Source organism: Mustela lutreola, chromosome 10 (assembly GCF_030435805.1).
Source record: "Mustela lutreola isolate mMusLut2 chromosome 10, mMusLut2.pri, whole genome shotgun sequence".
Classification (NCBI taxonomy): domain Eukaryota; kingdom Metazoa; phylum Chordata; class Mammalia; order Carnivora; family Mustelidae; genus Mustela; species Mustela lutreola.
In genome coordinates this window covers 35,750,147-35,776,376 of record NC_081299.1, presented here as the reverse complement: position 1 = coordinate 35,776,376, position 26,230 = coordinate 35,750,147, and the positions used below count along the sequence as shown (strand labels likewise).

The 26,230-nt window shown below is 40.2% G+C and overlaps 1 protein-coding gene across 9 annotated transcripts in view; it reads right to left on the bottom strand.

The window, feature by feature from the left end:
* MAST2 (microtubule associated serine/threonine kinase 2) overlaps positions 1-24,802 on the bottom strand; it is a 212,847-nt gene extending 188,045 nt beyond the window's left edge. For all 9 annotated transcript variants that reach the window (XM_059137764.1, XM_059137774.1, XM_059137765.1 and 6 more), the window contains exon 1: positions 24,307-24,802. In XM_059137764.1, the coding sequence (XP_058993747.1) occupies positions 24,307-24,492 (186 nt within the window). In that variant the 5' untranslated portion in view covers positions 24,493-24,802. The remainder of the gene's footprint in view (positions 1-24,306) is intronic.
* Positions 24,803-26,230: the final 1,428 nt, after the last annotated feature.

Sequence of the window (26,230 nt, the reverse complement as noted above, 5' to 3'; positions counted from 1 at the left end):
TTGAGCTCAGGATCCTGAGTTTGAGCCCCATGTTAGGTGTAGAGATTAAATAAATAAAGTGGGGCGGGGGGAGCAAGCCCTGGGCAAAATGAATGCTCAGGGAAGACCTGAAAAGATTTTAAGCTTTCATCTCAGCCTGATCTCTAGTCTAGCTAAGCAGAGTCCATTTGCAAAAACTCCTGGAGGAGGTATGTTTGTTTAGCTCCTGGTGATCAAGGAAGTCTCCATCAAAACATAAGCTAAGAACAGAGACTTCAGCACCACACAGAGCAAGGAATTCAATTTCTAAGGGGAAAAAAAAGTTGGGAAAATTCACTAGATAAATGGACAACTACAGCCTTCAACAATCAAAAAAGGACAAACTTAGAGAAAGGCAAGAAGGTGATTTCCAGAGTTACCAACATTCAAATGTCCATTTTCAGCAACAACAACAAAAGCACAAGACATACAAAGAAATGAAGAAGTATGGCCCATTCAAACAATCAAAATAAATTAACAGAAACCATGCCTGAAGAAGCCCAGCATTAGACCTAATAGTAAACTTTAAATGCCTGTCTTAAATATGCTCAAATTGTACAAATGAAAATCCAAAAAACAGTGCATGAAAGAAAAACAAGGTTGCATTTATAAGACTCTCAAGGAAAGACAATGTGAGCCAAGGATTTTATATCCAGGATAACTAACCTTCAACGTAAAAGGCACAGGCAAACTGTTATCAATATAAAATAACTCTGAATATTCTTCCAATAAGCCCTTCCTAAGGAATCTACTAGAGAAGAAGATTCATAAAATCAAAATAACTAAAGTGATATTAATATGGTGATTAGCATTAAATATACAGTCATTTGTAGAATAAATAAATGTACATTAAAAGGGAGAGTACAGTACATAATGACTATGTAATTTGAAAGGATTGATATAGGTCAACCACAAAATGGAAAGGGGAAGGTGGAGACAGCTTATTCAAACTAACTTAGTTCTCATTAATCATCATTGGTGATAGTATATTAGTAATGCCATTAGAGACATATATTTAACATATGACAAAGTAAATGAATAATTCCTGGATATTCTAATTGCTGGCTCAAAACCCTCTCAGGAGCTTCTTGGGTATAATCTGAAACTGACCCCTGTACTCAGAGGGCAGGGAGAGGCAGAAGAAAGAGGCAGAGAACTCCAAGTTGGTTAGGTGGCAGCGTTATTAAGCAAAGGGAACTTACATACAAGGCTTATCTTGGGAGCAACAAGAAAAATGGATCCGGACACCCGCCCGACAGAACTTGGTTTATAGAGGCTTTAACTAGGTGCAGTCACGTGTACCATGCAGGTGTTTTCAACACTACATCACTATCTCAAGGCTATGTCCTTGGAGCTGCCTGTGGGACCAAGAAAGGCAAGTGGAACCCATATCCTAAGGACAGAAGTTAAGGAACCTCCCAGAACCCAGGTCCAGCTCACAGGTCAACCAGTCACATCTTTTTGATGACATTCTCCAATACTCAATTCTTTCACCCCCTGAATCTTTGGAAATATGATTCGTGGTACAGAGAAGAAATACTAATGTAATATACAGGAGATTAAGTTTAAAAAAAAAGAAATCTCTGTAGTTCTTTGCAAATATACTGTTCACTGACAACGTAGTTATGTATTTCTTAACTGCACCCACTGAAAATTTGTAGAAACAATGTCCAATATAATAGCAGGGTCCTGAGATGGAGACCTGCCCTGTGTCTGGCTACACACTCAGAGAGTATTCTGCTTCCATCCCTCTCCCTCTGCCCCTCCCCCTCAAATAAATATGCAAGTCCTACCAAAAAAAAAAAAAAAAAGCCTATTAGGATCAGGTCTAAAAGCCTAAGTAATGAACAATGCTCTTTTCTAGACAACAAGACAATCTGAGCTTCAATTAGTACAAGAACACTTTATATATGGATTGAAACACAAATATATTTAAGTGTATAACCACACTGATAATAAGAAACTAATTAATTGGTCACCTTCTGAAGATGACAGGGAACCAATCCGTTATCTTAAAAACAGGTAATTTTAAAAGAAAGAATCAAGTCTTTCTTAGATGTACTATACCACTGAGAACTAAATAATACACGAAGGGAAGCATCTCCTTAAAATGTTATTCCATATAGTGATCGAAAACAAAATGATAGAATTGCATCACCATTTTGCAACTCCCAACTACTGAATATTAGCAATGAGCATCAACAACTGCTAAAATCAAAGAGCAAACAGCAGATATTATTACATGCCTCCTGTTGAAAGACCACACAACCATCCATAATCTTGCTAAAGGAATTGAACCTAAGGCCAATGAAGACTCTGTATCCAGCTGCAAACTGCAAGAAATACAAAGGACAAAGAAACGTTCTAAAATACATCTAAGTATGCAGAGCTACACTGTGGGAAACTCTGTATGTCAAACACCTCGGGGGGTTTTCAACATATAAATTTTAAGGGAAAAGAAGAGATGGAAGGGAAACCAACAGATTAAAAAAGATTTTACCATATCTAGATTTTTTAAATGGGCAAAACTAAATTGTAATGTTTTAGATGTGAACTTACAAGGAAACTATTACTTTTTAACTCAGGACAGTGATTACTTTTGGAGGTACGATGGGGCTGTGATTGAGGTGGGGACATGGAGAGGAATTTCTAGAATGGCTGGCAAAAATTGTTGTTGTTTTTTTTTTTTTAAGATTTTATTTATTTCTTTGACAGAGACACAGCAAGAGAGGGAACACAAGCAGGGGCAATGGGAGAGAGAGAAGGAGGCTTCCCACTGAGCAGGGGCTCAAACCCCAGACCCTGGGATCATGACCTGAGCTAAAGGCAGACACTTAATGACTGCGCCACCCAGGCGCCCCCAAAATCATTTTTCTTAACTTGGGTAGTGGAGTGGTTGTAAGAGTGCTCATTTCATAATTTTTCATTAAGCTATACATTTGTTTTGGATGCTTTTCTGTACTTGTATTTTATAATAAAAAGGTTAAAAAGAAAAAAATGAAAGAAGAAAAATAATCACAAAACAAGTAGCCTGCTACAAAAGTAAGGGTATATTCTGCTACACATGAAGTTAGAGCAGTGACAAAAAACAAGCACTATAAAAAGCATAGAAACATTTAGTGAGATCCAATACAAACGAGAAATTCTAAATCTTGATTTAACAATGAAAACAGGGCGCCTGGGTGGCTCAGTGGGTTAAGCCACTGCCTTCGGCTCAGGTCATGATCTCAGGGTCCTGGGATCGAGTCCCACATCGGGCTCTCTGCTCAGCAGGGAGCCTGCTTCCCTCTCTCTCTCTCTGCCTGCCTCTCCGACTACTTGTGATTTCTCTCTGTCAAATAAATAAATAAGGGCGCCTGGGTGGCTCAGTGGGTTAAGCCGCTGCCTTCGGCTCAGGTCATGATCTCAGGGTCCTGGGATCGAGTCCCGCATCGGGCTCTCTGCTCAGCAGGGAGCCTGCTTCCCTTCCTCTCTCTCTACCTGCCTCTCCGTCTGCCTGTGATTTCTCTCTGTCAAATAAATAAATAAAATCTTTAAAAAATAATAATAATAATAATAATAATAAATAAATAAAATCTTTATTTTTTTTAAATATTTTATTTATTTATTTGATAGAGAGAGATCACAAGTAGGCAGAGAGGCAGGCAGAGAGAGAGGGAAGAAGCAGGCTCCCTGCTGAGCAGAGAGCCCGATGCGGGGCTCGATCCCAGGACCCCGAGATCATGACCTGAGCCAAAGGCAGAGGCTTTAACCCACTGAGCCACCCAGGCTAAAATCTTTAAAAACAAACAAACAATGAAAACAACACTACACAATAGACACTCCTATCCTTATTTCATATTCAAACTTAATAAGCTACTGGGAGAATTCAAACTTAGTCCAAAGCATGCTTTTTCTCCATGTTATATTTAAATGACACTAATAAAGAATTCATAACAATCAGTAAGAAAAATAAAAAGAAACAGTCTATAGAAAAATAAGAAAGTATGTGGATAAGGAAGTCACAAGACAAAAAAATCCAAATAATAGATATAAGGGAAAAATCTAAATAACATATATAATTCACTAGCAATTAAGGAAATAGATTTAAAACACTGACATGCCAAATAAGCCTAACAAATTACCAAAAAAGTAATAACCTGGTAACACCAAGAGTTGGCGAAGACACAGAGAAACATCAGTGGCCAAAGTGAAAATTGGTACAATCACTGTAGAAAGTAATTTGGCAAAAATATCCAGTAAGAAAAACTCCTACATATATGCACAAGCAAATAAGCACAAGGATATTTACTGCAGCACTGTAATAGGGAAAATGAAAATTATCTAAGGGTCCATTATTATAAGAATGAATAAACTCATTTATTCATTAAAAATTAATGAAACTGGGGGCATCTGGGTGGCTCAGTCGTTAATCATCTGCCTTCAGCTCAGGTCATGATCCCAGGGTCCTAGGATCGAGCCCCACATCAGGCTGCCTGCTCAGTGGGAAGCTTGCTTCTCTCTCTCTTACTCCCCCTGCTTGAGTTCCCTCTCTCGCTGTGTCTCTGTCAAATAAATAAATAAAATCTTTAAAAAAAAATTAATGAAATGGATTTAAATATATTAACATAGATAAAGGTTAGCAAACTTCAGCTGCCAGGCCAAATCCTAACCATAGCCTATTTATGTCCAGCCAAGAAGTTAAAAGTAGGGGCAGCCTGGGTGGCTTAATGGGTTAAGCCTCTGCTTGGGCTCAGGTCATGATCTCAGGGTCCTGGGATCAAGCCCCACATTGGGCCCTCTACTCAAGAGGGAGCCTGCTTCCCCCTCTCTCTCTGCCTGCCTCTGCCTACTTATGATCTCTCTCTCTCTGTCAAATAAATAAATAAAATTTTTTTAAAAAAAGAAGTTAAAAGTAGTTTTACATCTGTAAATGGTTGGAAAACAAATCAAAGAATAATATTTCATTAAATATTTTCAATATGAAGAAAATGAAAGTTATATAAAATTCCAATTTCAATGTCTATATTATAGGAACATAGTGCAGTTACCTATTTACCTATTATCATATATTTACCTATTATCATATAGATGCTGTCATGCTACAAAAGGAATGAGTACTTAAGAGACAGTATAACAAAGGCTAAAATATTTATTATCTGGCCCTATAGGGAAAAGTTTGTTGATCCACGATATACATAATTTTCAAAAACAATGAGTGAAAAAAAGTAAGAATGAAAGGATAGATACAGTAACACATAATTCATATAAAATTTAAAAACATCTTACTTATAAATGTCTTTCATAATGAATTTTTTCCCCCACTTGTGCAGCATCAAATACACACCACTTTCAGGATTGTGGTTTCCTCCTAGAGGAGGGAAGGAGCTAACAGTAACTGTATTTACTTCTTTAAAATCTAAAACAGGGGCACTTGACTGGCTCTGTCAGTGGAGCATACAACTCTTGATCTCAGGGTTGTGAGTTTGAGATCCACATTGAGTGGAAAGATGACTTAAAAGTAAAATTAAAAATAAATAAAATAAAAGGGGTTCCTCACTACCTCAGTCGGTTTAGTGTCTGCCTTCATTTTGGGTTGTGATTCTGGGGGGTCCTGGGATTGGGCCCCGTTGGGTACCCTGCTCAGCAGGGAGTCTGCTTCTCCCTCTCCTTCTGCCCTTCCACCCCCACTTGTGCACACGCTCTCGTTCTCTTGCTTTCTCTCAAATAAATAAAACCTTTTCTAAAAAGTGAAAAACAGTCTGCCAAAGGGGAGAAAATACCTTCAAATCATATATCTGATAAGAGTCTAGTATCCAGAATAAATATAGAACTCTCAACATCTCAACAACAAACAACTGAATTTTAAAATGGGCAAATAAATAAATAAATAAAATAAAAATGGGCAAAGAACTGAGTAAACATTTCTATAACAAAGATCAAGCATATAAAAAGATGTTCAACATCACTGACCTATGGGAAGATGCAAATCAAAAAGCACAATGAGGGGTGCCTGCTTGGCTCAGTCAGAAGAGCATGAGATTCTTGATCTCAGAGTCATGAGTTTGAATCCCACATTGGGTGTAGAAATTACATACATACATACATAAGCAAGCACAAAGAGGGCACCTGGCTGGCTCGGTAGGTGAAACGTGAGGTTCTTGATCTCAGAGTTGTAAATTTAAGACTATGTTGGGTATAGAGATTACTTAACATAAAATCTTTAAAAATTTTTTTAAATTTTAATTTAAACATTATTTAAAAGCACAATGAGATATCACTTAATCCACAAGGTTTGGCTAAAAATTTTGTTAGAATGTGAAAATAACAAATGTTAGAAAGGTCATGGCCAAATTGGAACCCTGTACACTGCCAGTGGCAATGTTAAAATGGTACAGCCACCATGAAAAACAGTTTGACCATTTCTCATAAACTTAAACATAAAACTCCCATATGCTCCAACCATTCCACTCCTGTCCATATCACAAAAAAACTGGAAAAACAGGTATTCAAACAAAAACTTATACACAAACGTACACAAAAGGTAGAAACAACCCAAAAGTCCACCAGTTGATGACAAACAAAGTGTGGCACATCCATACAATGAAATATACTCAGCCATAAATAGAAATGAGGTACTGGGGCGCCTGAGTGGCTCAGTGGGTTAAGCCACTGCCTTCGGCTCAGGTCATGATCTCAGGGTCCTGGGATCGAACGTGCATTGGGCTCTCTGCTCAGCAGGGAGCTTGCTTCCTCCTCTCTCTCTCTCTGTCTGCCTCTCTGCCTACTTGTGATCTCTCTCTGTCAAATAAATAAATAAAATCTTTTTTAAATAAAGAAAAAAAAAAAAGAAATGAGGTACTGATCCGTGCTACTGTATGGCTAAATCTCAAAAACATTATGCTGAGTGAAAGAAGCGAGACATAAAAAGGCACATATTGTATGATTTATATGACATTTATATGAAATGTCCAGAATCCACAGTAACAGAAAATGGATTAGTGGTTGCCAAAGACTGGGGGGAGGAAGAAACAGGGAGTAACAAACTTAATATATATATTTCTTTCCAGGGTTATGAAAATGTGCTGGAATTAGGGGCACCTGGTGGTTCAGTCAGTTAAGCTTCTGCCTTCGCCTCGGGTCATGATCCCAGGGTCCTAGGATTGAGCCAGTGCTGGGCTCCCTGCTCAGCAGGGAATCTGCCTGTCACTCTCCCTCTGCCCCCTGCTAAGGCTCTCTCTCAAATAAATAAATAAAATAAATAAAATATTTTAAAAAAATGTTTTGGAATTAGACAGTGATAATGGTTCCACAACATCTTAATGTAGTAAATGTCACTAATTTTATGTCAAGCATATGTTACTGTAACTTAAAAAAGTCAAAGAACATGCTTCCTTCCAGGAGCCTATTATAGTGAGAACAGCTGAAACCCAGTCACTTTTCTCTCTGGCATCTCTTTGGCTTCTTCTGGCTTTTTTCCCTCTTCCCCATGGCCCACCGACAAAGTGAGAAATGCCTGAGGACAGCCTTCTCTAGCCACCAAGACTGAAGGAGTTCAGAGGCTGGCAGTGACTAGTCCTGCCAGCGGCTAAGGAAAACAAGCTTTTCCAGATCTCCTAGATGTTCTTAGAAAAAGGCCTTTACTTGCATTCAAAATGGTTATTACCCAAAACTCTGTGGACCTACAAGAAATGAAAGGAGACTATAGTCCTAGGCTGTCTATACCCGAAATAAGAGGATTTCTATATAGTTCTAGGTAAGGGCTATATTGTGGTTTGAAGCCTGGAGCAGGGACTAGCTACTTGTTGACCAAACATGATCCACCTTCCTCTTGGGCACAATTAGATTATTTCCCAACCCTTTAGCAGTTAGGCACAGCCCTGTGATTGAATTCTGGCAATGCAAGATGGGTGGAAGTAATCATTTCCAGACCAGGCCCATCAAAGCCTCCCACGAGATTTCCCCACCTGCTCCAGATGACCTTGGAAGTGATGTGCAGAAAAATGGTCGAGTTTAGATTCTTTTGAGTGTATCTGTTATAGCAACTAGTGTTCTTTAATATAAAAGACTACTACATGAGAGGTACTAATAAAATGTCCCCTTCTCTTATTGGTCAAAGGCAGGACTCAGATGTTCCTGGGTCACCTAAACAAAACCATCTTGAAACTATCTTGAACAAAACACGTTTGAAAAAGCAGGGGCGCCTGGGTGGCTCAGTGGGTTAAGCCTCTGCCTTCAGCTCAGGTCATGATCTCAGGGTCCTGGGATGGAGCCCCGCATCGCGCTCTCTGTTCAGCAGGGAATCAGCCTCCCCCTCTCTCTCTGCCGGCCTCTCTGCCTACTTGTGATCTCTCTCTGTCAAATAAAATTAAAAAAAAAAAAAAAAAAAAAAAAACACATTTGAAATAGCTTATGGACTTTTTAAAAATTAATACCAACTATTTCTATTCTCTGCTTTTTAAAACATTCCTGAAAGCCTCAAACAGTTGCGCAAATTAGAAGGCCTGACAAGTCTATATAACCTCTGCTTTACTGAAATATACGCAGAGAAACTATGTGACTTGTTAATCTTCAACATATCAAGGGTTAAAAAATTTGTGCATCTACTACTCAGGATCACTCTTAGGAAGTATTGCTACATTAAAGTTAGCAAACCTAAATGTTATCACAGAATTTTTAAATGTGGTTACGTTGGCCTGAATTTGTTCTTAATTACATTCCAAATCTAGGGAGATTACATTATCTCCTAAGCCTGTTACTTAACAAAAAATTCATAAAAGGTTCCCTAAAGGGAAAAATGCACAAATTAAAGCCTCCTTTTCAAACTGAACAAAGTGAAAGAATAGTTCAATAAAACCAAAAAATCAAAGGTCAAGACACATCTTTTTCTATTATATTTCTTTCTTTCTTTCTTTTTTTAAGATTCTTTTTATTTATTTATTTGACAGAGATTACAAGTAGGCAGAGAGGCAGGCAGAGAGAGAGGAGGAAGCAGACTCCCTGCTGAGCAGAGAGCCCAATGTGGGGCTCAATCCTAGGACTCTGAGATCATGACCTGAGCCGAAGGCAGAGGCTTTAACCGACCGAGCCACCCAGGCGCCCCTATTATATTTCTTTCTAAAACCAGATGAGAACACTAAAAAAATATGAATTCTATATTCACACATTCTGTGTGTGAACCTTAAAAATATGATGATAGTGGGGCGCCTGGGTGGCTGGGTGGGTTAAAGTTTCTGCCTTCGGCTCAGGTCATGATCCCAGAGTCCTGGGATAGAGGCCTTTGGGCTTCCTGCTCAGCAGGGAGCCTGCTACCTCTCTCTCTCTGCCTGCCTCTCTACCTACTTGTGATCTCTCTCTCTGTCAAATAAATAAATAAAATCTTAAAATATATATATATGTACATATATATCTGTATATATGTACATATGTATATATGAACAGAAACCTGAATGAACTCTGTCAAATAAAATGAATACTCTTTTATTTTTTTTTAAGATTTTATTTATTTGACAGACAGAGATCACAAGTAGGCAGAGAGGCAGGCAGAGAGAGAGAGAGAGGAAGGGAAGCAGTCTCTCTGCTGCGCAGAGAGCCCGATGTGGGGCTGGATCCCAGGACCCTAAGATCATGACCTGAGCCGAAGGCAGAGGCTTTAACCCACTGAGCCACCCAGGCGCCCGAATAAATAAAAAATCATATATATATATATATATATATATATATATATATATATATATTCACAATAACACAATGAAATAGATAATAATATCATAACATGCTATATATAAGGGATAATTAAGGCTTGGAGAACTTAAATAACTTATCTCAGGTCACAGAGCTGGGATTTCAAGCCAGAAAATGACTCAATCTTAATCATTATAAATTCATTCAGAAATATTTATTGAGTATCTTCTACATACAATTCTAGAAGCTAGAGATAGAGCAGTGTAGTAGATACAGTGTAGTAGATACAAATTCCTGCCCTCAGAAACCATATATTCTAATGTGGAAGAATGATAATAAACAACAAATATCTGACAATACCAGGTAAATAAAAGAAATGGAAAAAAAGAGATAAAGGGAATGACTAAGTGTTACTTTAAAAAGACTAGTCAAGAAAGGGTTCTTTGAGGAGGTGATAATGTGAACAGAAACCTGAATGAATTATAGCCAACAGACATATACATCTGGAAAAAGAACATCTCAGGTAAAGAAAACTACCAAGTGTAGAATTCTTCAAATAATAATTTTTAAAACATCCTCAGGCAGGAGCATGCTTAATATATTCAGAGACTATCAAAGCAGCCAGTATGACTACCTCTTGAACAAGAGGAAGAGTAGAAGTAAACTAGTGAAGGCCAAGAGGCAGATCATGTAGAATCTTATAGAACAAAGCAAGCTTTCCAGTGTAATGGAAAGCCACCACAGGGTTTTGAATTAGGGGGTGACAAACTCTGATTTAAGCTTGAACAAGACAATACCGATCTTTCTGTATACAACATATCATGGGGTGGGGAGAAGTAGGAACAAAATCAGACCATGAGGAGACTTTTACAGTAATCCAAATGAATGATAATAGAGGCTAAGATTAGGGTAGCAGCAAAGTTAGTGGGGAAAAGTCTCATGCAATTTTAAGGCAGCACCAACCAGACCTGATAAACTGAATGTGGAATATGAAGTTAAGAAAAGAATCAAAGAGGGGCGCCTGGGTGGCTCAGTGGGTTAAGCCACTGCCTTCAGCTCAGGTCATGATCTCAGGGTCCTGGGATCAAGTCCCACATCGGGCTCTCTGCTCAGCAGGGAGCCTGCTTCCCTCTCTCTCTCTCTGCCTGCCTCTCCATCTACTTGTGATTTCTCTCTGTCAAATAAATAAATAAAATCTTTTAAAAAAGAAAAGAAAAGAATCAAAGACAACTTCCAAGTTCTGATCTGAGTAAATGAGAGAATGGTAGTGCTATTTATTGACATAGGAAAGACTGGAAAGAAGCAGAATGGGAGTAAAAAAATCAAGAATTCAGTTTTATACACATTAAATTTGAGATCTATTGACTATCCAAATGAAAACAGACATAGTCACAGACAACTGAAATTAAGAGTCTAGAGCTCAAAAGAAAGGTCATGGGGTGCCTGGGTGGCTCAGAGGGTTAAAGCCTCTGCCTTCGGCTCAGGTTGTGATCTCAGGGTCCTGGGATCGAGCCCCGGATCAGGCTCTCTGCTCAGCAGGGAGGCTGCTTCCCCCTCTCTCTCTGCCTGCCTCTCTGCCTACTTGTGATCTCTGTCTGTCAAATAAATAAAATCTTAAAACAAAAAAAAAAGGTCATGATTAGATAAATGTGGGAATCATCAGCACACAGATGGAATTTTAAGCAGTACAATCTGATGAGATCATATCAGAAGGGAGAACAGACTGTAAAAGCAGACTGAACCTTCCGAAACTCCACTGAGATAGGAAGAAAACCAAGAGAACAAGGTCCCAGAAGCCAAATGATAGAGTGATCAACAGTGTCAAATGCAAATAGGTTGAGTGAGATGAAGACTGCAAATTGGCCACTGGGTTTAGCCACGATGACCCTGACATAAGTATTTCAGTGGAATAATGGAGACAAAAGTCTGACTGGAGTCGGTTCAATAAAGAATGAGCAGAGAGGGGCGCCTGGGTGGCTCATGACTGGAGTCGGTTCAATAAAGAATGAGCAGAGAGGGGCGCCTGGGTGGCTCAGTCACTGAGGATCTGCCTTCGGCTCAGGTCATGATCCCAGAGTCCTGGGATGGAGCCACGCATCCTGCTCAGCAGGAAGCCTGCTTCTCCCTCCCCCACTCCCTCAGCTTGTGTTCTCTCTCTCACTGTGTCTCTTTCTGTCAAATAAATAAATTCTTAAAAAAAAATAATGAGGAGAGAGGAAATGAAAGCAAAGATACAGACAACTCTTCGAGTAGTTATAAGGAGAAGCACTTTCCTACTTGTGGTCAATTATTTCGTATCACTTGCTCTTTTGCCTGAATTACTGCAAAAAGCCTCCTAACTGGTCTTTGTTTCCACATACCCATTTAGTCCCAGTACTGTAGCCAAACAGACTGGATTAAAATTAATATTAGTTCACATGATTCCTCTACTCAAAACTTTCCAATGGCTTCCCATCTCATTGAATGTAAAAGCTGAAATCCTTGCAACTGCCTACAAGACCCTTCACAAACTGCAAACTCTCCACAATCCAGCTCTTCTCTCCACCTTTCCCCTCTGAGCTCATCTATTACTCACTCCACTCCAGCCACCCTGGCCTCCTCCTGCTCCTCAAATACAAATTTTAAAAGTGGAGCCACGCTTCTGGCAAGGGTATTTCCCATTCTCTCTACCAAGTACGCCTTTCCTCAGATTATCTAAATGCCTCTGTCTCTTACAACCTTCAGGTCTTTACTCAAATATCCCATTCCAATTGGATGCCTTTCCTGATGCTATTCAAAACCACAACCCCTCAACAAAATGAATGTAGAGGGAACATACCTTAACATAATAAAGCCCAGTTATGAAAAACCAGTAGTGAACATCATACTCAATGGTAAAAAACTGAAAGCATTTCCTTTAAGATCAAGAACAAGATAAACATGACCACCCTCACCACTTTTATTTAACATAGTACTGGAAGTCCTACCTGCAGCAATCAGACAACAAAAAGAAATAAAAGGCATCCAAACAGTAAGAAGGAAGTAAAACTGTTACTATTTGCAAATGACATGATACTGTATATAGAAAACTCTAAAGATTCCACAAAAAAAACTATTAGAACTAATAAATGAATGCAGTAAAGTTAAAGATACAAAATTTATATACAAAAACCTGTTATTTTTTATACACTAATAACAAAGTAGCAGAAAGAGAAACTAAGAAAATAATCCCATTTATAATTGTTCCAAAAAGAATAAAATTCCTAGGAATATATTTAACCAAGGAAGTGAAAGATCTATACTCTGAAAACTATAAGACTCTGATGAAAGAAACTGAAGACAACACAAATAAATGGAAAGATACACTACACCCATGGATTGGAAGAATTTATATTGTTAGAATACCCATGGAATCCCTATCAAAACACCAACAGCATTTTTCATGGAACTAAAACAAATAATCCTAAAATTCGTATAGAATCACAAAAGACCCCAAATAACCAAAGCAGTCTTAAGAATGAACAAAGCTGGAAGTATCGCAATGCCAGATTTCAAGGTATGCTATAAAACTACAGTAATCAAAATAGTGTGGTACTGGCACATACATCAATGGAACAGAAATAAACCCATGCTTCTATGGTCAATTAATCTAAAACAAAGGAGACAAGAATATACAACAGGGAAAAGACAGTATTTTCAATAAATGGTGCCAGGAAAATTAGACAGCTACCTGTGAAAGAATAAAACTGGACAAATGGATTATAGGCTTAACTATGAGACCTGAAATCATAAAACCCATAAAAGAAAACATAAGCAGTAATCTCTTAGACATCTGCCTTAGTAATATATTTATAGATAGGTCCCTCAGGCAAAGGAAACAAAAGCAAAAATAAACTTTAGGGGCTACACCAAAATAAAAAGCTTTTGTACAACAAAGGAAACCATGAACAAAACAAAAAAACAACCTACTAAGTGGGAGAGGTATTTGCAAATTATGTACCAGATAAAAGGTTAATATCCAAACTATATAAAGAACTTACACAACTCAAAACCGAAAAAAAACCACAAACAATCTGATTAAAAAATAGTCAGATGGGGCGCTTGGCTGGCTCGATACATGGAGGGTATAACTCTTGATCTTGGGGTTGTTGAGTTCAAGCCCCATACTGGGTATAGCAATTACTTGAAAAAAAAAATGGGCAAAGAACTTGAATAGGCATTTTTCCAAATTAGACATACAGATGACTGACCAAAGACACATGAGAAGATGCTCAACATCACTAATCGTAAGGGAAATGCATATCAAAACCACAATGAGATATCACCTTACACCAATACAAATGGCTAATATCAAAAAAGACAAGAAATAACAATTTTTTTTTAAGATTTTATTTATTTACTTGACAGACAGAGATCACAAGTAGGCAGATAGGCAGAGAGAGAGGTGGGGTTAGCAGGCTCCCCGCTCAGCAGAGAGCCCGATGCAAGGCTCGATCCCAGGACCCTGGAATCATGACCTGAGCCGAAGGTAGAGGCTTTAACCCACTGAGCCACCCAGGCACCCCAAGAAATAACAATTTTTGGCGAAGATGTAGAGAAAAGGGAACCCTCACGCATTGTTAATGTGAATGTAAATTGGTATAACCACTGTGGAAAACAGCATGAAGCTTCCTCAAAAAATTAAAAATAACAATACCACACAACTCAGTCACTCCACTATTGGAGAAACGGAAACGGAAAATGCTATTTTGAAAAGATGTATGCACCGTTATGTTTACTGCAGTATTATTTACAATAGCCATGATATAAAAGCAGCTCTTGATTTCAGCTCAGGTCATGAGCTCAGGGTACTGGGATCGAGCCCCAAGTCAGGCTCCATGCTCAATGGGAAGTCTGCTTCAGGATTACCTCTATCCCTGTGCCCTTCTTCCTACTCACTTGCACACTTTCTCTCTCTCTAATAAATGAATGAATTTTTTAAAAAATTAAAACCAGGGACACCTGGATGGCTCAGTGGATTAACCAACCAGTTCCTGATTTCAGCTCAAGCATGATCTCAGGGTCATTAGATGGAGCCACACTGAGCTCTACAGTGGGCATGGAGCCTGCTTAAGATTCTTTCCCTCCAGGGGTGCCTGGGTGGCTCAGTGGGTTAAAGCCTCTGCCTTCTGCTCAGGTCATGATCCCAGAGTCCTGGGATTGAGCCCTGCATCGGGCTCTCCGCTCAGCGGGGAGCCTGCTTCCTCCTCTCTCTCTCTGCCTGCCTCTCTACCTACTTGTAATCTCTGTCAAATAAATAAATAAAATCTTAAAAAAAAAAAAAAGATTATTTCTCTCCTTTTCCCTCTGCCCCAACCCCACTCTCTTGTGCGTGCGCGCTCTCTCTCTCTCCCTAAAAAAATAAATAAAACCATAATCCTCCATCATTCTTTATCCCCCTTCCCTACTTTATTTTTTCATAGTATTTATCCCCATATAACATACAACATATTTTATTTTATTATCTGATATTCCCTCTACTATCACTTCTCCACCTTTGGCTAAGATCAAGTGTGATATTCCCTCTACTAGAATAGAAACTCCATGAAAGCAGGGCTTGTGGTCTGGCTTTTCCACTCCTGTAATACAAGAGTACTCAAAACAGACAAAAATTGTTGAATCAAACAATGAATGAAAGGGGCACCTGGGTGGCTCAGTGGGTTAAGCTTCTGCCCGAAGCTCTGGTCATGATCTCAGAATCCAGCCCCATGTCAGGCTCCCTGCTCAATAGGAATCTGATTTTCCTTCCCCCTCTGCCCCGCCCCTCCCTGCACAGGCAGGCACTCTCTCTCTCTCTCAAATAAATAATTTTTTAAAAAGAAAAGAATGAATTAAAGAAGCAGCAGTGTAAGATTAATAATTTTTTTTTAGAATGGAAAATATTATAGCCATGTTTGTATATTGATGACAACAGAACATACACAACATGCAACAGAAAAGGAAAACTAATTAATTTCAAGAATAAAACTCTTAATTGATGTAGAGGTTGGCCTTGATAGGAGTAGAAAGAGATTATCCACAGCAATAGGACAGAAGGCATAGAATGTGGGTACAAATAGAAGTAGGTTGGGTAACTTATAATGGGAGCTTGTGGAAGTTCTCTTCTGATTATTTTTGCCCCCTCAGTTAAATAGTAGATAAGGACATCAACAGACAGTAAAGAGGACAGAGTGTTGGAGGTTTGTGGAGAAAAATTAAACTATCATTTAAGAATGAAAGGACTCAGGGCACCTGGGAGGCTCAGTTGGTTAAGCAGCCAACTTTTGGTTTCATCTCAGGTCATGATCTCATGGGTTGTGGGATGGAGCCCAAGTGGGGCTCCCTCCTCAGTGGGAAGTCTGTTTGAACATTCTTTCCCTCTGCCCCTCCCCCCACTCACGCTCTCTCCCTAAAATAAATAAATAAAATCTTTTTTAAAAAGGGAGGGTAGTGAATGGACTAGGGAAGGGGTGCCTGGGTGGCTCAGCCAATTAAAGCCTCCAACTCTTGATTTTAGCTCAGGTTGTGATCTCAGGGTTATGAGATCAGCCCAGAATTGCTTCAGCTCAGTGCTGGGTGTGGAGCCTTCTTTTTTTTTTTTTTTTTTTAAATAAGAACGGTCACCCTAAGCATTTATTTAAATATTAATAGTAATGGGTAAAAATTATAAATGGTCTAACAAAACTAACAGCTTTATGGTCACAGATGGTGAGATGCTGACAAACAAGAAATAAGATCTATGTACATTGAGATCTGGTTGTTATGAGAATGCATACGAAGGCTTAAGAAAAGGTCTATTTATAGGCTTTGGTGGAGCCATAATCCCCAATCTTCTAGGGGCTCCTGATGCTGCTTGAGAACCAGGCACAGATGACTGGGGTCCAAATACGTTGGAGGATCTACTTTTAGAAGATGTCCTTCTGCATGCGGTGGACCCCCCTTTGGTCTTGGAGCCACCAAAGCCAGTTTTCCTCCTCTTAGGCCTTTGGGAGGCTGACATCCTCTTCCTCTTTCTTTCATTTTTGGTTTTATTCATAAAGTAGTGAGAAGATATGGGCGTTTCCTCATCAAACTCCTCGGGGCCGTTTTTTCTGGTGCCCCTGCTGCTGCCTTCTTAAGATTCTCTTTCTCTCTTTCTCTCTCTTTCTCTCCCCACCCCCCCACCGCCCCTCACCACCCCTCTAAAACAACAACAAAAACAAAAAAAAAAACAGTGAATGGACTAGGAAAATATCATAGGACTGAGGAGTCCTGATAGACTCTTTGAGGTTCCTGATCACAAACTAAGATGTTAATATGGTCATTTTTTTCTCCAACCACATTCAGTTACTTAAACACAGGTACAAAATAGGCAAAGATGGTGTAATGATGTTTGGAATTTAGTCAAGTCTCAGAGTTGGTGCAAGGATAGCTGGAATTTACTTGTGGATAAGTCACATATGACAGAAAGGGGAAATGGCAAAGAAACTGAAGGTACACGCACAGGAAAGATCATGATAGTCCATGAAATGTTAAGTTGACAAAGAAGGAAAGTATAAGCATTAGGTGACTGTCAATGAAAAGATGGTTTAAAAAAAAAATGACTAGAAGTTCCAAAGACCTTGAACAATTTTTTTTTTTTTTTTTTTTTTTAAAGATTTTTTTTATTTATTTATTTGACAGAGAGAAATCACAAGTAGGCAGAGAGGCAGGCAGAGAGAGAGAGAGGAGGAAGCAGGCTCCCCGCTGAGCAGAGAGCCCGACGCGGGACCCGATCCCAGGACCCCGAGATCATGACCCGAGCCGAAGGCAGCGGCTCAACCACTGAGCCACCCAGGCACCCCCTTGAACAATTTTTGAAGAGGAAATTCTAAAAGGAGTGTGAGGGGTGCCTGGGTGGCTCAGTCGTTAGGTATCTACCTTCAGCTTGGGTCATGATCCTAGCTAGGGCCTGGGATCGAGCCCCGCGTGGGGCTCCTTGCTCTGCAGGAAGACTGCTTCCCCCTATTCCACTACCACTGCTTGTGTTCCTTCTCTCACTGTGCCTCTCTGTCAAATAAATAAATAAAATCTTTTAAAAATAAATAAATAAAATAATAAAAGAAGTATGAAATAGAAAAATAGAGATGATGTGAATGTCAGAGTGTAGCAAGCTCAAAACTAAGATTTTAGAGGTGGGACAATTACTTGTAAAGACAAAATATACCTAATGAACATTGAAGTAGAAGGTTCAGGTTGATGTCGATTTTTTACATCAAATATTTACTATATATTCACTGTGTACACGGCTGTAGTACAGAGATGAGGAAAGAACCTTTGGGAGTTAACAATGAGATTCAAAACTAACAGAAAACATTGTCAACTATGTCTCACTAATGATGCATTTTGTGGAAACCCTTATTCCCAATAATGTCTAGCCTCTATTCTCCCTCAAGGATTTTTTCTTCTTTACCAAGGCTAAGCCTTGATCCAACAAACCCAGTTTTCAAACCCCTTTGGGACCTCAAGTATGTGTATTAATGATGAAAAACAGTTAACACCTGCTGATGAAAAGTAATAATTACCAAGGTACCATAGGGATTTCATCAAGAAAATATAAAGTTAGTTGACAAATTTAGCAGAGTCATGGCAGCTAGGACCAGCAATGAAGGAAATATACTGACTGCAATATTTAGCTGCTTCTGATACTCATGTCTGTAGGTCACCATCATTAACTGGGGTTTTTTTTAGGCCGATCTTTAGGCTAGGGGTCATCTTAGCCTAAAGCCAAAGAAAGGAAAATCAGGGAACACTGTCTTACCTGCTTCAATCATCCCAGGCCCTCTACCCCCGCCCCACCTTTGATGAAATCAAATCTTCCAAAGTTAACAGGTTTTTAGGAGCTGGCCTTTACCCATTTTACTTGTGGATAAGACAGGAAGAAGGGCTAAAAAATTTTCTACACTGAAAACTCAGAATTCTCAAATGTCCATGTCTCAGTCACCATGTTGAACATTCTATCCCCCACACAGTTAACAAAGTAATCCAACTAAAACACAAGTAAGACCATCCTGCTCCCATACTTATTACCCTTTTACATAGTATTAAAGACCTTCTATAATCCAGGCTCCTTCAGTTTCTTAACTCACCAACTATGCTTTAAACTTGAAGCTGCTACAATACCAAACTGATTTTAGTTCCCCACACATAATATGCAGCTTCCCCTCTGTCTACTTTCTTCTCTGTGCTTCTGCCAATGTACTAACATTATAGCACAGAGGAAAGAGATGGTGCTGCTTCCCATAAAAAGAATTTCGAAAATTTCTCAATGGTGCTGAGGGAATTCTAGGAACCAAAATTAAATTCCACCTTCCTTCATCCTCAAAAATGTCTCATTTCCTTTAGTTGGCTATTTCTATCATACTACCATTATTACTCTAATCACCTAAATTCAAAATATTTGAATCATTTTTCTATTCATAAATAATTATTAGCACCTGCTGTGAGCAAAGCCATTGACTACACATTATGGCAGAAAAAATGATGATATAGTTCCTACCTTTAATCATTTATAACTTAAAAACAAAAATGAGAAATACAAAATATGGAAGTATAAAAGTGCTAAAACACTGATTCATTCATCTGTTCATTGAGCAAATATTTTTATTCAGATACTACTATATACCATGTAATAGGCAAAACAATGTAATATAGAAACAAGGTGAGATAAGAATTAGTATTTAAATTAAGTACCTATCTACTATGTGCTTCTAATCATTTTTTCCTTTAATCTCAGAGAACCCAAGCTTTCACCTTCTGAATCACAAAATTTGAGAACTGAAATTTCAGGAGATTTAAAGATGTATTAAGCACAATCAAGGATCCTCTTAGGTGGACCTCACATGGAAAACAACTTCAAAGAACAGTTTCTGAGGCATTTGAGTTAGACCTGGAAGCCTGAATAGAATTTCAATGGGAAGAAGCAGAGAAGAGTTTTTTAGATGGATGACAAATTAAAATAAGTATACAAAAATACCCATTAGTAAACAAATACTGACTGCCCATTACTGTACCAGTTAAAACACTAAGGGTATACAATGATGAATAAGACAGTCTCTGAGGAGTTTCTTCTCTGAAGAGACACTTAAAGACAATTAGCATATTCATTGAGCAAGTATCTGTTTCAAGCACTACCACATATCTATGTTTCTAATAATCATTCAGACTAATAACTATGTTTCAAATACCATAGTGGGCCTTAGTTGTACAATAGTAAATAAACAATGTGGGCCTCAGAGAATTTATAAAGCCAAGTCTCGGGAACCAAGAGAAGGGGAACCTAACTTCAATTCTTCTAATAAATAGTGGTAAATATCAAGTAGACTTTAAATGCCAAGATCTCCAGGGACGCCTGGGTGGCTCAGTTGGTTGGACAACTGCTTTCGGCTCAGGTCATGATCCCAGAGTCCCGGGATCGAGTCCCGCATCGGGCTCCCAGCTCCACGGGGAGTCTGCTTCTCCCTCTGACCTTCTCCTCACTCATGCTCTCTCTCACTGTCTCTCTCTCAAATAAATAAATAAAATCTTTAAAAAAAAAAAAATAATAAATAAAAATAAAAAAAAATAAATGCCAAGATCTCCAGAGTTTATTCTATAGAGAATAAGCTAACAAAGGTTTCTGAAGATAAATGAAATGAGGGGCACCAGAGTGGCTCAGTAGGTTGTGTCTGCCTTCAGCCCATGTCATGATCACAGGGTCCTAGGATCCAGCCCCAAGCTCCACTCAGTGGGAAGCCCACCTCTGCCTTTCCCTCTCCTTTCCCACCCCACCTCATGCATGTGTGCTCTCTAGCTCTCTCAATTAAATAAAATCTTAAAAAAAAAGAAAGGAAAGAAAGAAAGAAAAGAAAAGAAATGAAGTGATCATTTAACAAATATTTATCTACTATAGGAACTCAGGCAGGTAGTGAATATAATTTTTTTTTTACTAGAATGCAGAATAAACTAGAATAAACTAAAAGCAGAGTAAATACAGTTAAGGTATTACAACAACCAATACAAATTTATAAATGGTGAATTAGGGTGATGACTGTGAGAATAAAGATTTGAAAGGTGTCATGAAGGTAGAATCAGCAAAAACCTGGATAAGGGGGTCAAGGAAAAGGAGAGTCAAAGACCATAGATACAATTTCAATTTGGATGACAAGAAAAAGGAAAGACAGGGAAAAGCACATTTCAAAGGAGAAATAATGGATTCTGTTTTAAGGATATAGCAAGCCACTGATTCATAGATCCAAGTCTGGCATCCTATTCAGAACTTATTCCTAAATACCAATATAGTATAAAGTATAACAAGCATAACTCCATGTCATGAGAAGAGGAAAACAAAGTCATCTGTGAGAATTTGAAATTTATTGATTAGCTAAGCTTACTCCCTGAATAAAGATAATCCATCTGACCTCATAACACACATGTGAAATCTTTATCTTTTCAAAATCAAATAATTACAAGTTATGGGCTTTCAAGGACACTATCAAATTATAAAAATCACAATATTAAGATCATGAAGGCTGAGTCTATAGTGAAAACATTAAGCACAAAAATGGAAATGTAGAGCTAAGGAAAGAGGTCAAACCTGGAAACTCAGATCACTCTACAAGGAGGTTCTGTGACACAAGGCCATGAATAAAAGACCAGAGACCCTGTTCCACATCCTTCTACCCTATTCATGGCAATGAATAGGGTAGACCTGCCAAAAAAACAGTATAATAAAGGAGAGAGCCAAGAAGAGAGGACATATCCTCAAGAAACATTTGGAAGAAAAAAAAAACAAAAAAGACACACGGGAAGCAGTCAGAGAGATAGAACTGTAATGGACATTATGAAAAAAGAAATAAAAATACCAAGAAGAACACATGGGCAACAGTGACAAATAGTTCACAAAAGTCAGACAGAATGTGGACTGGGGTGAAGTCTAACAAATTTAGTCATTAAAATTCCCTAACTGCTACATATCTCTCTGCATAATTCTTTCACAATGAAAGCTTCATTATGAAAAACAGCATTATTTTTTCATTTGAAAAAAAGAAGTTTTAGTGTCCATTGTGGACATTCATACAGTGGAAAACTACGCAGCAATGAAAAAGAACTATTTCTACAAGCAACAACATAGATGAATCTCACAGACATGATTTAATGAAAGAATCTAGTCAGAAGAGTACAAACTGTATGGTTCCCTTTATAACAAGTTCAAGAAGAGACAAAACTAATCCATGGTGACAGAGGCTGGGAAAGTGGTTACCTTTGGGGAAGGGTAGTAACTAGGAGAAAACACAAAGAGGCACTGTAGGGTACTAGAAATGTTCTACATCTCGATCTGAGTAGTGGACACATGGGTGTATTCATTCTATAAAAATTCACGGGTTAGGGGCACCTGGGTGGCTCAGTCGGTTAAAGCCTCTGCCTTCGGCTCAGGTCATGATCCCAGAGTCCTGGGATCGGGCCCCGCATCAGGCTCTGCTCAGCCGGAAGCCTGCTTCCTCCTCTCTCTTTGTCTGCCTCTCTGCCTACTTGTGATCTCTCTCTGTCAAATAAATAAATAAAATCTTAAAAAAAAAAAAAATTCACAGGCTGAATGAACTTTGGACTTATGCATCATATTTAAGTCATACCTCAAAAAAAAAAAAGTAAATAACATACAAAATTAAAAATATACAAAGTTATTGGTGACCTTGAAGACAATAGTTTTGGAATAGTTTAAGAGTAGAACTCAAACTGTAAGGAGTGCTTTGGCTGGCTCAGTTGGAACAGCATGCGACTCTTGATCTTGGGGTCATGGGTTGGAGCCTCATGTTGGGTGTAGAGATTACTTAAATAAACAAACTTTAAAAAAAAAAAAAAAGCCAAAGTGTAATATGAGGAATGCATACAGGTGAGTAAGCTGAGACAGTGAATACAAACTCATTTTCCAAGAAGGTTGCTAATGAAGCAAAGAAGAGATAACAAGGTAACTTGGGTGGGCTACACAATGCAGGGTAATTGTATTGTTTTGTTCTTATCTGAGGTATAGGACAAAAAGAAAATTATATAATAACAAGGGCCTACCTCAGATGAGAGGGGATGAAATCAAGGACCTAAGTTCAGGGATGAGCTTCAGAATGGAGGATGAATACTTCCTTTTCTAGGATTGAAGCAAAGGATGAGTAAACACAGAAATTTTGAGATAGAGAAGGACCTGGCTGGCTCAGTTGGTAGAACATGTGACTCCTGATCTAGGGGTCATGAGTTCAAGTCCCCATTGGGCTGAGAGCTTGCTGGCTTACTGGCTAAATAAACAAATAAAAAACTGTGAGATAGAAAAGAAGGGAAAATCAAGTAACCTTGAACTCTCTGGTAAAGCATGCAATAAGGTCAACTGGATCAAGTAAAATGAGTCAGGAAAGGATTAGAGCTTTAAATACATTTTAAAAGTTTCAAAGAGGTGGGTGCCCTGGTGGCTCAGTTGGCTCAGGTCATGATCCCAAGGTCCTGGGGTTGCACCCTGCATGGGGTTTTTTGCTTGGTGGGGTGCCTGCTTCTCCCTCTGCCTGCTGCTCCCCCTACTTGTGCTCACTCTCTCTCTGTATATCTATCTATCTATCTATATAATGAAAAATGTCTAAGTAAAATACTTATTTAAGTGATGGAAAAGAGGTAGGTCTAATAAAAGTCTTGAAAACGATAAGGATGAAGTTACTAGGATCTCAAGGAGGGCTCTAAAAAAGGAAAGCTGTTACTACAGTTCTTACTGCAGAATATTTTTTATGCAAATCCTACAAGGTCAGTAACACATTCTCCTTTCACCACACTTCCTACAGCTACTGGTGGCAACTTCTCCCTGATAAAACTGAGCTTTATCCCTTATTTCTAAATACACCTAAGCCTGATGAATGAATTATACAAACACATCCTGTCCATTCAGAAACTCCATAAATTCTTTTACACTGCTTTCTAGCTCTGTTTTCCCATGAAGATGTTTTCAGTGGTAAACTCCCAGAAGACAGAGTCTATCCACATAAATTCAGGGCTCACGGCGCTGGATTTGGAATTGCACATATGCAAGTGTTTTTATAAGTGCGTTCTCATGAAATAGATAGTTACCAAAGAGAAGCTTCAAGATTTGAACACTTTCCTACCAGACTATACGGTCATAGCCAAATCAAAGAATGCTTAGAAATGACATCGGTTTTTATAACTGTCAAGACAACCTCTAGGAAATAGGGTAACATTTACTATTTCATATTAATTTTCCCTACCTCACACTATTTACGCCTCTGGCTAACTCCTCAGAATCCCTTGAGTAAGCCTATTCTTTGCAGTTCATTTACTCCCAGGCTACATTCCAGCGTCCCTTCTTCACATCCAGAATCCCTGACTACAAACGCCCACAGGACCATTTTTCCAAACCCCAATTCCCCCATTTCCCATTCAACCCCAGGCCATGACTTCCATTTCTCCACTCCCCATTTTTCTGCCTTTCCAGACCTTCCTTTTCTCCCCACAAACTACACAGTCCCCACCCCTCAAATGCCCTGGCCCAAGTCTTCCCGCCTGAGATCCCCTCCCCCACTGTTCCCATTCAGGCTCCCGCTCCCCATCCTTTCCCTCCCGGACGTCGTCTGGCCCCCGTACCTGCTCCCTGACCTCGGGCCCCGAGAGCCCGGTCCGCTCCTCCAGTAGCTGCCTCCCGGGAGGCGCCCGCCGGCGCGGCGGCAGGGGCTGGGGTTGGGGCAGTTCCACCGCCCGCTGAGCCCCATCCTCCCGGCGGCCGGCCGGCGGCGGCGGCTGCGGTCGGTCGCGGCAGCGGCTCCGCTTCATTATCTGTGGCTGGGCCCCGCGGGCGTCAGCACTGCGACTGCCCCAGCCCCGTACGGCCCCGGGCCGCAGCGCTGCCGCGCCAACCACCGCCCGCGGCCACCATGGCCGGGCGGGTGCCCGAAGCCACCGACCCCAGCTCGCCGCCCCTCCGCGCTTTCTGGGGCCTCAAGCGCCGCGACCTCCTCGGCGCTCCTTAGAGAGGCGTCAGCATCCCCGCCGCCTTGTCTTCTCCCACCCGGCACACGCTCGGCCGGCCACCCGCCGCCGGCTCTACAGCCAGCAGCCAGCCGGCCCGCCCGCCTCTGGCCCTGCCCCGCCCCTGCCCTCCCCGTCCCGCGCGCGCGCGCGCGCGCGCACGGGAAGCCCGCCCGCCGCCTCTGGTCGCGCGCGGCCTCCCGCGCACGCGCCAAAGAACGGCCGCGACCGACCCGCCCGTGCCTCCCAACGCGGAGAGTAGAACGGAAGGGGGCGGGGCTCTTGGCGCCGCTACTGCGGCTGAGGGCGCTCATTGATTCTTTCATTCATCCATTCATGAAATCGTGTGCCCCGCCAAGCTAACCGCTAGGGATCTGAAAATGAGTTAGAACTGATGAGTGTCTTCAAGGATCTAGGGGAAGAGGGTCGAGGAACAAGTAGGAAACAAAATATACAATTAATGAATGGAATACTAATGTGTGCCCTTTTATTGAGCACTCACCAGCTGTTTTCACATCACACTTTGGATGCAGGTCTGCTCATTCTCCTGTTAAAATAAGAAGACCAAGGTGAAGTGACATGCACCAGGTCACTCAGCCAACCTGTGACCAAACTGGACAGGACTCAAACCTTGCTTTTTGTCCCTTTCCAGTTTTCTGCTGCTTCCAGAAAGTAAGACAGGCTATGGAAAGTCCTATAAACGAGGAAGAAATGATGGATTCCTTCTGGGAGGAAGGGGAGGACAAAAAGGATTGTTCTGGAACAATCCTTATGACTCCCCACTGACAATGAAGTCATGTTATAGCCCAGTCCAGCCTGGCCACAGCCAGTCCAGCTGTGGCCTGGGCAGCCCTGCCTGCACTTGCAGTGACTCATCTTCACAGCAACGTGGCTGTAGCTCAGCCTTGTCTGGCCTCCTTCTGGCTTCAGCTGGTTTGCCACAACCTTGTATTTTTCCTCTTTAGTCTTGAACACGGCTTTCTCCTAGAAACCTTTCTTGAAGATTTTCTTCACCCACTTTCACCCACTTTTCCTAGGCCTTCTCCCTGAACCTTCTTAGAGAAGTAATAATAACCAGCATTATAGAGTGCCTACTGGAAACCAGACACTGTGCATTCAATTCATACACACAAAACAAGAGTTAAGTTATATTATTTCTAGTTTATAGTTGAGGAAACTGAGGCTCAAGTTGCCTAACATGCTCAATATGACATAGTTTATAAGTGCAAAGCCACGACTCAAACCAAGGTCTGTCAGATACCAGGCCCTACACACACAATCAAGTATACTGCCTATCACCAGTCTGCTGTTGTATACCCTGTTTCAGTTCCTCACCACCAACCATCCATTTGTGTCAACCAGAAATTTCGTTGTCATCCTAGACTATCTCCTTACCTTCTGCCCCCATGTCCAATTAACAAGTCCTTATTACTTCTGTAAACTTCCTTTCTCTCTACTATCTCCTCTTTCCATTCCATTGACACCACCTCAGCTCAAGTCTTACCTTCTCTCACCTACTTGACTGAGAAACTTTCAAAACTTG